A 15,736-nucleotide genomic window follows, 5' to 3' on the forward strand; every position below is an offset into this window, starting at 1 on the left:
GTACTGCGCTGTATTCTTCTATGTTCTATGAAGGGCTTGGCATATGAGGAGTGGTCAATGACTCTGGAATTTAGAAGGATGACGGGGAGGGATCTCATCAAACATTTGTGAGTACCGAGAGGCCTGGTTAGAGTGGACTAATGGATAAGATGCTTCCATTAGTAGGAGAGACTAGGACCTGAGGATACATCCTGAGTGTGAATGGACAACCCTTTAGAACGGAGAGGAGGAGGAATTTCTTCAGCCAGAGGATGGTGAATCTGTGGAACTAATTTCTGCAGGAGGGCAAGTTTGAGTGTATTTAATAAAGAGATAGTTATGTTCTTGATTATTAAGGGGATCAGTGTTTCAGGGATAATACAGGAGAAATATATCAGGTGGATAGACATGATGGGCTGAATGGCCTAATTCGGCTCCTTTATCTTATGGTTATGGAAAGCCTCAGTCTCAATCTAGCCTAACCACCAAATTAGTACTAATAGTGTGCTTCAACATCAGCAGATCTTCATTTTTTGGATAAATGAGAGGGGCACCACTCCCTTTTGTCCCCCCAATTTGGTGTTCTTTCTTGGGCACAATTCCAGGGGTGTAACCCATATGCCAGTTCCTCAGCAAAGTGACATTTGTCATGTGTGAATCTAAGTGACAGTGGGCATTATACTACCATGAAAAGTGTCACCAAGTCCCAAATTGTCCATCCAATGGTCCACTCACCTGTTATCCCCAGAGAGCAATCAAGAGGAGGAACTCAAGCTGATTATCACGTTCTTAATCCAGCACCTACTTAAATTTACATCTTTAAAAATACAATATAGCATTTCCCCCACAATCAGTACTTTAGCATCACAAACTACCAGATTTGTTAAATAGTCAATCATAGGATTTGAATTTCTCTTGATCTTACCTAAAGTACCAGAATCATAATCAGAATATTTAATAGCAATCAACACCTGTAACAATGCCCAGCTTACAAAAGGTTAGTAGTGAATTGTCACAAGATAAGATTAAATTTATACAAGATTTTTAAAGTCTCACGTACAAAAGCAAGAGAAACACTGGTAAAATTTCACAAATCCAGAAATACTGATCATTATTTTATCCTTTTATACTCTGAAGTCCATTGAATTGAGCTTTTTGATTGGCCATTTCAGAAGGCAGTTTAGGATAGGGATCTCAATTAACAGTGCAAGTCTGTAGTCACAGAAAATTTACTTTTTGAAAGGAAGCGAACTATAATTGATATGGTTGTCATGGTCACCATCTTTGGAATTAGCTATATTAGTCCGGATTTTATTAATTGGATTTAAATTCCACCAACTGCCTTGGTGGGATTTGAACAGCTGTCCCTACAACATTAGCCTGCGCCTCTGCATTACAATTTCATTGATATTACCACCACACCACCATTTCGCATGCTAATTGTTGAATCTGTTTCAAGCATTACTTTAATCATGCAAGATTTCCAGGAGAAGGTCCATCACTTCATATCATGAATGCCATTGGAGTTTTGAACGAGGGAAGTGGAAGAGGAATTATTCCTCATTTCTATTAATTTAAAATCTCTTTGTATCACATCAGAGAACTTTACCTATTTGTTATAATAAAACAAAACTAAAACAATGATCCTTCTTCTGAACCCATCTTTATTGCCTCTCTGTCGTTAAGTGAAACAAAATCACTGGCACAACATTTTGAGAAGACATTTAAGTACTGCTCACCAAAACATCCCACAGTGCTTTGTAGACAAAAAGGACTGTTGCTCTTGTAATGTAGGAAACACAATAGCCAATATGAAGAGCCTGCTGTTCTGGTATAGCAGCCCTTGTGAGTTTGCATCACTGAATAACATAACACTTAAGCTGTAAAATGCCTCACCAGATAGTGATGTAACATGGACCACACACACTTCACCCTCCAGAAAAGGGACAGAGGTTGCCCAGGGCTGACTGAACATGCTTTCTGGTGACTATGTCTTAATGAGCATTGCCACTGTTCAGCAGCAGGGTCCCTCAGGCCCATTCACTGGGGTAGTGTGCATCAAGAAACCAGGTTATAAAAGCAAAGAGCCTCTGGGATCTGGATCCCAATTCAGCCTATTTGATGGTATAGTCCTTCTTTCTTCCCTTAGTCTGAATACTCCAACTTCAAATGACTATGCCAGTCAGTCTACTGCACAAAGCTCTCCCTAATGCACAATTTGAAAACCTTGTTTAGAAGGATCACAGGAGTAGGAGATGGAAAAAAAATGAATATTAAGGCAGTAAAAGCCTATGCGTTCAACCGTCGAAGAAACTAAATGAGTACTTTGCATCAGTGTTTACTGTGGAAAAGGACATGAAAGATATAGAATGTGGGGAAATAGATGGTGACATCTTGAAAAATGTCCATATTACAGATATGGTGGTGCTGGATGTCTTAAAATGCATGAAGGTGGATAAATACCCAGGACCTGATCAGGTGTGCCCTAGAACTCTGGGGAAAACGAGGGAAGTGATTGCTGGATCCCTTGCTGATCTATTTGCATCATTAATAGTCACAGGTGGAAGACAGGAGGTCGGCTAACATTGTGCCACGATTTAAGAAAGGTGGTAGGGAAAAGCCAAGGAACTTTAGACCGGTCAGCCTGACTGGAGTGGTGGGCAAGTTGTTGGAGGGAATCCTGAGAGACTGGATTTACATGTATTTGGATAGGCAAGGACTAATTAGGGACATCAACATAGCTTTGTACGTGGGAAATCACGTCTCACCAACTTGATTGAATTTTTGAAGAAGTAATGAAGAGAATGATGAAGGCAAAGTGGTAGACTTAATCTACATGGACTTAAGTAAGGCATTCGACAAGGTTTCTCATGGTAGGCTGCTTAGCAAGGTTAGACCACATGGAATAAAGGGAGAACTAGCCACTGATTATAAAAATGGCTCAAAGGTAAAAGACAAAGTGTGGTGGTGGAGGATTGCTTTTCAGACTGGACGACTGTGACCAGTGATCGGTGCTGGGTTCAGTGCTTTTCGTCATTAATATAAGTGATTTGGATGTGAACATAGCAGGTATAGTTAGTAAAGTTTGCAGATGACACCAAAATTGGAGGTGTAGTGGATAGCGAAGAAGGTTACCTCAAAGTACAACAGGTTCTTGATCAGATGGGCCAGCAGACCATGAAGTGGCAGATAGAGTTTAATTTAGATAAACATGAGGCGCTATTTTGGAAAGGCAAAGCAGGGCAGATCTTGTGGTAAGGTCCTGGGGTAGGTTGCTGAACAAAGACTTTGGAATGCAGGTTCATAGTTCCTCGAAAGTAGAGTTGCAGGTGGATAGGATAGTGAAGGCGACGTTTGACATGCGTTTCTTTATTGGTCAGAGCATTGAGTATAAGCGTTGGGAGGTCATGTTGCAGCTGTACAGGACATTGGTTAGGCCATTTTTGAAATATTTTGTGCAATTCTGGTCTCCCTCCTATTTGGAGGGATGTGAAACTTGAAATGGTTCACAAGAGATTTATAAGGATGTTGCCAGGGTTGGAGGATTTGAGCTACAGGAAGAGACTGAATAGGCTGGGACTGTTTTCCCTGGAGCGTTGGAGTCTGAGGGGTGACTTTATAGAGGTTTACAAAATCATGAGGGGCATGTAGAGGGTAAATAAACAAGGTATTTTCCCTGGGAAAAAAAGTGAGGACTGCAGATGCTGTAGGTCAGATGCTGGATTCCTGGACATATGCCCGAAACGTCGATTCTTGTGCTCCTTGGATGCTGCCTGACCTGCTGTGCTTTTTTTGCCAGCACCACACTAAGGTCTTTTCCCTGGGTTGGAGGAGACCAGAGTTAGAGGGCATAGGTTTAGGGTGAGAGGAGAAAGATTTAAAAAGGGATCTAATCAGAGTGGCGCGTGTATGGAGTGGTGGAGGCTGGTAAAATTACAACATTTAAAAGGCATCTGGATGGCTATATGAATATGAATTATTTAGAGGGATATGGGTTGGCAAATTGGACTAGATTTTATTTAAGATATCTGGTCAGCATGGTTGAGTTAGATCATTTCCATGACTCTAAATAAATGCTCTTTTGCGAATAAGGTAGATCCAAGGATTGTTCAGATTTGAACTGAACTAGGGCTACTTGTTTCCATAAACTGGATAAAGGATTAGGAACACAGGAAATCACAATCATGTGTCAAAGGGTACACTTGCTAAATAGATTCAGGACAAATCAGAGCAGCTTTGCAGTTCAAACCCCTTATGTACTTCTGAACAGACACAAACAATGCTGCAAATTACTGATCAGTGCACCTTCTATAGGCTAAAAGAGAATTCCAAAGTTTGGTTTGTGAATTTATACTCAATGAATAAATACTGGCGACTGATGTTATATGCCCAAAGAGAAACGTTCCATTCTACATTACTTATCATTCAGCTCCACGTGTACCAAATTTAATACCTAATTGAATAGTAAAACAGAAGATATTGTTAATGAGTTGTACATGGATGATTGACATTCATTTGAGCTCCTATAACTGTGGGAATGGGGTTGGGAAATATGTTTGTAAATGTGTAATTCGAAATAAAAACTGCAGTGTGTAATATTAGCTCTAGTTCTTCCCTTCAACTGACATTTTGAAGTAGGACAGACATGAAGAAGTCTTACCTGCAGGCTTTGATGCTGTACAGTGCTTCAGCAAGATGGAGGCCCCAGGCCAACCAGTACCTGCAAAAGATTGAAAATAAACAAATATACACTAATTTGGTCTGAAATGGCAACAACAGTCCAATTAGATGTAGTTCAAAGTTTCCATTCGTGTTCTCCAGTTTTCTGAAGGACATGCCAACAGTCCAAGACAACCCACCATGATGCTGAACTTCAGAATGACTTTTGACTGCAAGAGCACGTACAACACTGTACGGTTCCTTGTTAATTAAACATGAAAGGGCACATTTGTCTTCAACATCCATTCCGTTCAGCAGTGGTAAACTATCCATAAGTACTGCATCAACTTCGACAAACAGTAACTCCCAAAAACAATCTCCTTGACTTTGAAGAACAATAATATCACCAAACAGCATGGTGGGTAAATCCTGAATACACAGTATAATGGTCTAAGGCAGAGGCTCACCACTACCTTCTTGATGGCAATTAGGAACCTATAATAGATGCTGGCTAGCGTGATCACATCCTGAGAATGATGCTTTAGAAAATATGCAACCGCTTGCTCACAGTTGCACAAGGTCACATGATCATTTTTCCAGGCAATGTTGTCGCCAGCTTCAAACCTTCCTGAAGGCGCACAATACCTCGGACTTCCCACTTTACACAGAGTTTGAGTTTGGAACCAGCTAGGGAACTTTCTGGCCTTTGGAGGATTCCAGGACTGCACAGAAAAAAAAGACATTGAAAATAAGAGAAATCAGTCAGCTATTGCATAGGGTCTTGGGGCCTGGATAGGGCTACTCTGGCAATTAAATTTTAATTTTTATTCTTAGGGAAAGTCCTTTTCCCTAATTCCACTTCACTAAATTCATTCAGGAAAGAAGGTTAAGTGCAAGACATGGACACACAGAATTTAGGCTTCAAAAACTAGAGTTCACAGCTCATGGTTGGGGAGCAGAAAGAGAGTGGTGGGTGAGCTGGAGAGGGTTGCAGCAATCAAGATGTTTCACGCAGCGCACAGCAGGGACTTACCCAAAGTACAAGTGGGTGTAATAGTTGTCCATCAGATACTTGGAGAAGATGCCCAAGGGTCCAAGACTCTGATAAGGGATGCTCTGTGGCCAAAACATCAGCAACTAGAAAGAGAACAATGAATGGTTTGCAGAGGAATATAGGTACAGAAGAATGCACAAATGGGGGTAAGCTGATGAAGAATGGGAGGAGGATTGTGTGTCGGTTAGGACTAAAAACAAATTACTGTGATACAAGATTATTTCCTATTTTTCAGTAATTATGGGACAGCTTTGAATTCAAAATGGTTCCTGGGCAGTCAACTCCCTGGTGAACTCTGCACTATATATGTTTGTGGCATTGTGCTGTTATCCTTCACCCATTTGCCCTCTTAATCCTGGGTTCTCTGGACTCAAAATGAGAAAAGTTGGAGCATTTTTGCCCATCCTCAAAGCTAACTAAATTATCAGCTTAAAAACCCTCTGTCTTTTACCTCCATTTCCCAATCCTACCTTGTGAGACTTGGGAAATATCTGAAAGACCTATATATACACTCACAAATCTGGGTTCAAATTCTTGGGCTTGACATGGCAGATAACTGGTCAACTAAGTATCAAGAGATCTGAAATAATATGAATGTGAACAAAGGAGGTATAGTTAGTAAGTCCACAGAAGACACCAAAATTGGAGGTGTAGTGGACAGTGAAGGTTACCTCAGAGTACGATGGGAGAGTACAGACTGGCAGATGGAGTTTAATTTAGATAAATGTGAGGTGCTGCATTTTGGAAGGCAAATTAGGGCAGGACTTATACACTTAATGGTAAGGTCCTGGGGAGTGTTGCTGAACAAAGAGACCTTGGAGTGCAGGTTCATAGCTCCTTGAAAGTAGAGCCACAGGTAAATTGTATAGTAAAGAAGGCATTTGATATTGTTTCCTTTATTAGACAGAGCACTGAGTTGGGAGGTCACGTTGCAGCTGTACAGGACATTGGTTAGGCCACGTTTGGAATATTGTGTGCAATTCTGGTCTCCCTCTTATTCGGAGGGCTGTTGTGAAACTTGAAAGGGTTCAGAAAGATTTACAAGGATGTTGCCAGGATTGGAGGATTTGAGCTACAGGGAGAGGCTGAATAGGCTGGGGCTGTTTTCCTTGGAGCGGAGGAAGCTGAGGGGTGACCTTATAGAGGTTTATAAAATCGTAAGGGGCTTACATAGGAGAAATAGACAGGATCTTTTCCCTGGGGTGGGGGAGTCCCGAACTAGAGGTTAGGATGAGAGGGGAAAGATTTAAAAGGGACCTAAGGGACAATTTGTTCACACAGAGATGCTGCGTGTATAGAATGAGCTGCCAGAGGAAGTGGAGGAGACTAGTACAGCATTTAGGAGGCATCTGGATGGGTATATGAAGAGGAAAGGTTGAGAGCAATACAGGCTAAGTGCTAGCAAACGGAACTAGATTAGGTTAGGACATCTGATTGGCATGGATGAGTTGGACCGGAGGGTCTGTTTCTGATTTGATTAGATTAGATTACTTACAGTGTGGAAACAGGCCCTTTGGCCCAATTAGGGGCAATTTAGCATGGTTCAATTCATCTAACCTGCACATCTTTTGGACTGTGGGAGGAAACCGAAGCACCAGGAGGAAGCCCACGCAGACACGGGGAGAATGTGCGAACTCCACACAGTCGCCCAAGGTGGGAATTGAACCCGGGTCTCTGGCGCTGTGAGGCAGCAGCGCTAACCACTGTGCCACCGTGCCGCCCACACATCTCTGTTGTACATCTCTGTCTCAATGAAACACAAAAGAGAATCAGCTCCTTCTCTCCTCTGTTGTAACTGCTCACTATTCCAGTAACATCCCAGAAATCAAAAATTGGACTTGGATTGACTACAAAGTTGTCTTTTTTAAAAAAAAAACCTTTCTGCTGCTCCAGATGAGCTAAAGATTCGTCCAAACCACTACAGGAAAAGATAAAGCCATTGCCTCCGCATTACACTCCCCAATTTTATTTTCTTCACACAGACCTTTAGCAAAACTGGACCCATAGAGTGATGCACGTTACAGGTAACATTATTTCCAGTCCTTCAGCAAACTCTATACCATTCCTATGCCTAGCAATTGTCTAAAGCTGAACCATACTCTTCACAACCTCAATCCTATCTTTGACTTGAAGGTGAGCTTCCAATCAAATGTTCATGTTATCACTAAGACCACCTCCATAGCATTGCCTGCTTTCATCTCTGCCACTGAAAACATAACTTATGTGAACTCAGGCTTAACTGTTCCAACAGTTTTTATTTTAATTATTTCATAGGATATTAGCCAACATTTGTTACCCATCCTTCATTACCCTTGAACACTGGAGTCAAATGCAAGTCAGACTGGGTAAAAATATCACATCTCCTTTCAGTAAAGGATTACTGAAAGGCTGGGTACTTATGACTATTGATGGTAGTTTTATGCCACCATTACTAAGACTCACTTTATATTTCAGTTTTAGTAATAACTAAATTTAAATTCCACATGCAGCTATGGTGGAGTTTGAACTCTTAACTCCACAACAATGTTTAAAAGACATTAAGCTAAGTGGATGAATAGGACAAGTTTGGTCAGATATGGGTCAGGAACAGGAAGGTGGGACTAATTTAGTTTGGAATTACATTCAGTATGGACTGATTGGACCAAAGGGTCTGTTTCCATGCTGTATGGCTCTATAATGGTGAGTGTCTACAGGGTCTGTATGATATTTCCCTTCCATGCCTGTTACTGCAGAACTTTCCATCAAACAGGCAGGAAGTGTAGAATTATAACTAAGGAGGAGGTGTTGAATATCAAAAGGATCCAAATGGGAGACCAATAATGGGACAGCATCGTTCTCATTGGCTATCTGTCGGTACTTAAGTAAATAAGTCAACACAAGCTTATACCTTATACAGACGAACCCCGATTATCCAAATATCAATTATCTGAATATCAGGTTATCTGAAGGGGATCTCAAGGTCCCGATAGAAACATTACGTCAAAGAGCTGTTTCAACCCTGATCGCATCTTTTGTTTACAGGTACGGGGGGAGGAGCGGACGGGGTTGGGGCAGGTAGAGGGGGGCAGGGTGGGAGCTGATAGGGTTGGGTGCGGACAGGGGCCGGGGTCTCTCACACAGTATGCTGCTGCCTAGTCTCCTGAACAGGGAGCATACTTCACAGAAACTCACAGCCCCAGATGAAATCAATTAACCGAATAATCAATTATCCGACTGAAATAATGCCCACCTATCTCATTCAGATAATCGAGATTCCTCTGTACAGTATAGGTATATAGCAAGCCAGGCAGCATCAAGATGTGGAGAAGTGGACGTTTCGGGTGTACCCCTACTTTAGGACTTCTGAAATAGCCTCTTGCCTTGCTACTTTGGATTCCGGCATCTGCAGTTTTATTTTGGCTCTTTATCTTATATATGACACAGAAACAAGCTTTAACTGATCATGCCAGTACACACACATACGTACAGTGTAATACCCAAAGGATACAGTGATGCAGACTATCCAGAAAAGGCTGATCCTCCTGAAATAAGCACCAGAGACTTTGTCCGTGAGCATCTTCCCACACAACTCTTACCAAAAACTCTACTTGCAAACAGCTCCTGAATAAATCATTGTTTGGAGAAGGTCAAAGGTCACTTGTTCAATTTCATTTCCTGTTTAACTCAGCAAGAGCCTCTTAAAGGTAAACCAATCCATGGAACATTATGATCTACAGACTCAAATCTCTTTTTAGCACAAGAATGTTAGCCTACATGTGGTAATAAAGTCTTTCACTACAGCTTAACTAGAACTTTGAGTGAGTCCTTATTTTGAAGAGCAAGGGTGACTGCCTCATCCCTGTTTCAAGGTGGACCAGCAGGAGGCTGGAAGAACACAGCAAGCCAGGCACCATCAGGAGTTAGAGAAGTCGATGTTTCATGTATAACCCTTTGTCTACTCTGGATTCCGGCATCTGCAGTTTTTTTTTGCCTCTCTCATCCTTGTTTCAGGCAGTGAAGAAATGGGACCTGCAGGGACCAAGGCTGAAGGTGGGGCAGAGTGAAGGTAAATCCAAGGTACATTTAGTGTGGTAAATGATGTTACGATTGTGTGGCATCAACTGGTGCAGTGAGTACCATTTATTTGGTGCATTCTCCCAACTCCTTACTCCAGTTTATGCACAATTGAGTACAAATTCACCATTAAATGGGCAACAATATATCATTTTAAATCAGTTTTTGCCATAATTATTGTTTTAATTTGGAATTGACTGTTAAAATTATATTCCTCCTTCTGACCTTTAAATGCTTTATGATTAGATTAGATTCCCTACAGTATGGAAACAGGCCCTTTATCCCAACAAGTCCACACTGACCTTGTGAAGAACAAACCCACCCAGACCCACTTCCCCCACATTTACCCCTGACTAATGCACCTAACGCTACAGGCAATTTAGCATGACCAATTCACCTAACCTGCACATCTTTGGACTGTGGGAGAAACTGGAGCACCAAGAGGAAACCCACGCAGACACTGGGAGAATGTGCAAACTCCACACAGACAGTTGCCCGAGGTGGAAATTGAACTGGCGCTGAGAGGCAGCAGTGCTAACCATTGAGCCACTGTGCCGCCACACAATACAGAAAAAATGCTTTAGGGATGGAAACCACATCAGATAACCATCTGCTCCATTAGGAGAATCAAAGGCTATCGAACTGTTATCTCCACATCAAACACAAAGGGAGACATTTAGAATTCGGTTGGACAACAGTGGGTACTTATGAAGATGTGAGAATTGAAAGCTTCTTAGAAAACAGGAGACTGGAAGGTCATACAAAGAATTCCAACATAATTAATGTTTTTGCCTGGTGAAACAATGGCTCTTTTAAAACTGAGCAGCCATTTTGTCTGGTTGTGATATGTCAGGCCGTAAGCCACCATTTTAAGCTGAGCTCTAAGAAAATCTGAGACAAGCAGTCAGCAAGAAGGTTCTTAACAGGGAGGGGAGGTGAGGCTAAAGGACTGCTATACTGAACTGAACTGGGCTATCAAGGGGCATAACTTGTGGTGGTGTAAGTGAAATAAAGGAGTCTTCACTCCCTTGGAGAACCTGCTCTGCTGAAATAAAACAAAGAACCATGGATGCTGGAAATTTGAAATAAAAACAGAAAAGCACAGTAGGTCTAGCAGCATCTATGGAGAGAAAGCACAGTTCTTGAGAAGGATCACTGAACCCAAAATGTTATTTCTGCTTTCTTTCTACAGATGTTGCCCTGTTTAGTTTCTCCATCAATTTCTGTTTTTGCTGTTAATTCCACTTGTGGGAGAAACCTCCATCTATTTATCTACTGAAGCCATTAAAGCGGCTCAATTCTGACTTCAAAGAGTGAAGAAGGCTTGCAAAGATAAGAGACCCATCTTATTTTCATCTATATGCCTTTTATCCATCTTTACTTTAAATCATTCTGTAATTTAGCTAATCATTTAAATACTTTTTCATTTTACTGTTAACTTTCAGCAATAGTGGTGTAACAAACTAAACGTCTTTCTTATGTAAAACATAAAGCTGGTACTGGTGATTATTTTAAATTGAAACTCTCAAAAACTAAAAAGTCTAAATACAATGAGCAAAATTCAAAGTTCAACTATTATTCAGCAAACATGCCTGGTTCAGTTGTGACAAGAATGAAGTCTCAAAAAAGACCAGCTGGTTCTCTGAACCTGCTTGTAATATCTGGAGCAACATGACCAGCTACCTCCTTTCATGCATGATCTCCTGGGACAGGGAAAATGTACCTCATGTCAAAGGAGAAATAAGTTCTGGAAAATCACTTTCTGGCCCAATAAGGCAATCAAAACTAGTCCATGAGTTCAATTAACATCTGTACATCGTTTAATACTCCACCTTTCTTTTACATGATCCAGTCTCTGCCCCAAGACGACTGTAGTTCCCACTTTTAGGCCAGACAATGCACCAACTAGCAATATATATTTCAGAGACTCTCTAATCCCAGATGAAAAACGCCCAACATCCAATTTATTCCTACTTCTGTGCAGCTGACATCCCTCCGAAGTCTTTCAAATCTATCTTCCAAATCAGTTTTTAATGGTCCTGTTTTTTCATTATTTAATAGAACTTTGTAGATCATCTTTAAGTCTCCATTGGTCTGTAATAAAAAGACCCAGCTCTCTAAGCTAATCTGAGTAATTAATTTTTAAAAACAATTAGAAGTAGTGAGGCTCCACATCCAGGTAAGAGCATCATTCAATAGGAGGGCAGATTGGAGAATCAGAGATCAATTCACCAGATTCTGTATTCTTTATTTTCAGTGACTAATTTCAATGCAGGAGAATCTGGAATCCTGTGAATGTTCATCTTGAATTCTCCAATTTGTGCTGTTGTCAATGGAGGTATGGTGCTGGGAGCAAAACCTTACAACAATTCTGAATGACTAAACGAGCAAAAATATAAAGTCTAGTTTTCAAACCACTGAACAGGTCGGTCTTATGAATCTTGAATAACTATTTAAAACTCGAGTATTTTTAGTTCATTGCCCTGCCCTCTTGTAAACTGAAAGATTCTTGGCAACAGCCCTCTGACATATTTTCTTAAGGCATATTTTCAGTCTATGCACCAGTCTATTAATGTTAGCTTTAATGTAACAGAAATAATTAAGACAAAAATGCTATTCAGCTTCTCAGGATTATTTGTGGGAAGCAAAATGCCTAAAGGCATAAGCACAAACAAAGGAACACAGATTTTGAGTGGGAGATATCCAAGATTTTGCATTTTGCTCTCCCTAAAGACTCTTACAGTTGCACAAGTGCTGGTATCTCTCCAGTCTCCCAGCAGCGGCAATCCTACATGTTGAGAAAAGACTTACTACTTTTGTTATTTACTCATGGGATGTGGGTGTCACAGGCTGGGCCAGCCTTTATTGCCCATCTCTAGTTGCTATTGAACTTAGTGGCTTGCTAGGTCATTTCAGACAGCAATTAAGAGTCAAACCTTATTATTGTGGGTCTGAAGGCACAACTAGGCTTCCTTCTGTAATGGACATTAGTGAATCGGATGGATTTTTGTTTTACAGTTGACAATAGTTCTGTGATCATCATTTGACTTCTAACTCCAGACTTTTTAAAACTGAATTCAAATTTTAACATCTGTGGTGCTGTGATTTGAACCCAGGTCCCCAGAATATTATGCGGGTAATTAAAATCCTTCAGTAAGTTAGTTAAAAGTACCCCTTTTAAAAGTCTATACTGACTCTTCCTAATCAACATGCCTTTTTTTCCATGCACTACTAATTTTATCCTAAGTAATTGTCTCTAGGGGGTCCCTCACCAGTGAGTTTGGATACGCTGGTCTACATTTTCTGGGCTTATCATTACAATCTTTCTTGAATAAAGTCATAATTTTTGCATTTTCCTGTCTTCTGGCACCTATCCTGACTCTAGGTAAGATTGAAAGATTAATAGTCAGTGCCTTTGTAACTTCCACTCTCGCTCTCTTCAAAATCCTTTGATGCAACTTCTCCAGTCTCAGTGCCTTGTCAAGTTTAAGTAAGTACCATCTATCCAATGCTTCTTCGTTAGTAATTTGGACGCTTCTACTGACAGAATTTCTCCTGAGTGTCACCAATCTTTGGCAAAGATTGATGCAAAGTATACAGTTAACTCCTCAGCCATGTCTTCTGCCTTCAGGTGTAAATCCCCTTTTTTTTCCCCCAATCGATCCTACTTTTGCTTTAACCACAATGTTCCTATTTGTATGCCTACAGAAGATTGAATCTACAATGTTCTGATTCAGAAGGAAAAGTGTAGCTAACTGAGAAAACCCTGAAATGTGCCAATTTGGTGGAATATACCATTGGTTTGAATTGTTTTTGCTGAGTGAGAGTATAGAGGTTGATGCTCGATACTTGTACACCTGGCATAATTTTCTTAACTGGTGAAATTAAATATCAGAAATGATTTAACACGCATTTAGAAGCGTCAATGTGTAACACTAGAAAAGCACAGCAGGTCAGGCACCATCCGAGGAGCATGAGCATTGATGTTTTGGGCATAAGCCATTCATCAGGAATGGTGGGGGGAAAAGTAGCTGATGGTGATAGGTCAAAGGGGACAGGTGGGATAGTTCGAGAGGGGGGTGCCAAGTTGGAGGGTTAGATCTGGGAGTGAGGGGGAGGGAGATGAAGATGAGGAAAGTGATGAGGTCCATGCCAATGCCATTTAGTTGGAGGGACCCAAGGCAGAAGATGAGGTGTTCTTCCTCGAGGCGTTGGGTAGCTTAAATTACTTGGGGTGTGCAGTGAGATAGAGACTCACTGAGATCCTTGTGGAGGGAGGAGGAGAACTTCTTCAAGGTGGGAATCCTTGGAAGAGGCTTTGCATTAAGGTTAAAGCGTCTGGGAGAAAGTGAGAACTGGAGATCAGAGTCGAAAAGTGTTGCGCTGAAAAAGCAAAGCCGATCAGGCAGCATCTCAGGAGCAGGAGAATCCTGCCTCCTATTTATCTCAGCCACTTTGCCCCACCCACCATTCCTGATGAAGGGCTTATGCCCGAGTCATCGACTCCCCTGCTTTAACATGTTAAGCTGAAAAAATGGGAAAGGCAGAATTGTATTTCAAAAAGTAAGCGACAGACCACAAATTGGAACATATAATTACAAATGGCTCTTCCACAACCAAATATCTTCATTCAGTGCCATAAGTTTCCAAATTTAAAAAATTTCTATGACACATACACTTGTTACCAATTTAAAAATCACACAACACCAGGTTATAGTCTAACAGGTTTAATTAGAAGCACTAGCTTTCGGAGCGCCGCTCCTTCATCAGGTGGTTGTGGAGTACACAATTGTAAGACACAGAATTTATAGCAAAAGTTTACAGTGTGATGTAACTGAAATTATACATTGAAAAATACCTTGACTGTTTGTTAAGTCTCTTATCCGTTAGAATGACCATGATAGTTTCACTTCTTTCATATGTCTAGATTAGAGTGGTGCTGGAAAAGCACAGCAGTTCAGGCAGCATCCGAGGAGCAGTAAAATCTACATTTTGGGCAAAAGCTTTACCTCACTTCTTTCATATGTAAATCAGAAAACTTTCTTTAAAAGTTACATTCTCAGGTTAACTGTAACAATTGGTAAAAACAATGACTGCAGATGCTGGAATGGTGCTGGAAGAGCACAGCAGTTCAGGCAGCATCCCAGGAGCAGCGAAATCAATTGGTGTCAGCCAGATAAGATTATATGTTGAAGGTGTCAGCCCCCTGTGTTCCCTGTCTGTGCCATAATGTTTAGACTGATTCTAATCTAAAAAGTGAGTTAACAGAGTCTAACATGGAGTCGTACAGTTTTTGAGCCAAGTACATTGTAACTCTGCAAGTACAAAGTCACCCCACAAACGTGTATGTGTGTGTGTCTGTCTGGGGGGTTGTGAGTGTAAAGTGTCTTAAGTCTGTGAGAAGGTGCGTGTGTGTGTGTCGGGGCGGGAGAAGAGTTGAGTGTATATGTGTGTGTGTGGGCATGTAAAGTTTGTAAGTCTGATAGGATACATGTGAGTGTAGGTGTGTGTGTGTGTGTGTGTGAGACGAGACACTTAACAATCAAGGTATTTTTCAATGTATCATTTCAGTTACATCACTTTGTAAACGTTTGCGATAAATGGTGTACTCCACAACCACTGGATGAGGCAGCGGCGCTCCGTAAGATAGTGCTTCCAATTAAACCTGTTGGACCATAATCTGGTGGTGTGTGATTTTTAACCAGTCCAACACCGGCACCTCCAAATCTTGTTACCAATGCACTCTAAATGCCTCTTCAAAATTTTCATTCCTCACATGTCCAGTTTTTTTTGGAGGGGAATGGTCCTCCTTCCCTTCCCTTGGCTAGCGAAAGTACTTTTTGATGTAATTTCATATCGGTCTATATTTAACACTGTGATAAATATTTGATGTCTATTTTCGACGATTCTGTTATGGCATCGGCGACGGCTCAAACTATCAAAGACGTTTCCAGAACCACACTTCGGCTGGGGTGGGAGGGGCCAGTGCTC

The 15,736-nt window shown here is 41.2% G+C and overlaps 2 protein-coding genes across 2 annotated transcripts in view; both read right to left on the bottom strand.

Moving 5' to 3' along the window:
• LOC122541724 (nuclear receptor coactivator 4-like) overlaps positions 1-1,407 on the bottom strand; it is a 19,605-nt gene extending 18,198 nt beyond the window's left edge. Inside the window, exon 1 of the mRNA XM_043678612.1 lies at positions 1,394-1,407. Within this exon, the coding sequence (XP_043534547.1) occupies positions 1,394-1,407 (14 nt within the window). The remainder of the gene's footprint in view (positions 1-1,393) is intronic.
• A 3,228-nt stretch (positions 1,408-4,635) lies between these two features.
• tmem254 (transmembrane protein 254) lies at positions 4,636-9,274 on the bottom strand. The gene is made up of 3 exons (XM_043678738.1): positions 9,159-9,274; positions 5,672-5,775; positions 4,636-4,699 (listed from the first exon to the last, which is right to left on the bottom strand). Exons 1-3 carry the CDS (start codon positions 9,246-9,248, stop codon positions 4,636-4,638), a joined length of 258 nt encoding a protein of 85 aa, XP_043534673.1. The 5' UTR covers positions 9,249-9,274.
• Positions 9,275-15,736: the final 6,462 nt, after the last annotated feature.

Source organism: Chiloscyllium plagiosum, chromosome 38 (assembly GCF_004010195.1).
Source record: "Chiloscyllium plagiosum isolate BGI_BamShark_2017 chromosome 38, ASM401019v2, whole genome shotgun sequence".
NCBI lineage: Eukaryota > Metazoa > Chordata > Chondrichthyes > Orectolobiformes > Hemiscylliidae > Chiloscyllium > Chiloscyllium plagiosum.

What these genes read in the sequence shown, in the direction of transcription:
- tmem254 (XM_043678738.1), bottom strand. Translation starts at nt 9,248, where the DNA reads ATGCTCACGGACAAAGTCTCTGGTGCTTATTTCAGGAGGATCAGCCTT. An exon ending in TATCCTTTGGGTATTACACT is followed by an intron (nt 5,776 to 9,158) that starts GTACGTATGTGT and finishes TTCTCTTTCTAG; the next exon opens with TTGCTGATGTTTTGGCCACA. An exon ending in TACACCCACTTGTACTTTGG is followed by an intron (nt 4,700 to 5,671) that starts GTAAGTCCCTGC and finishes AATCTTTTGCAG; the next exon opens with GTACTGGTTGGCCTGGGGCC.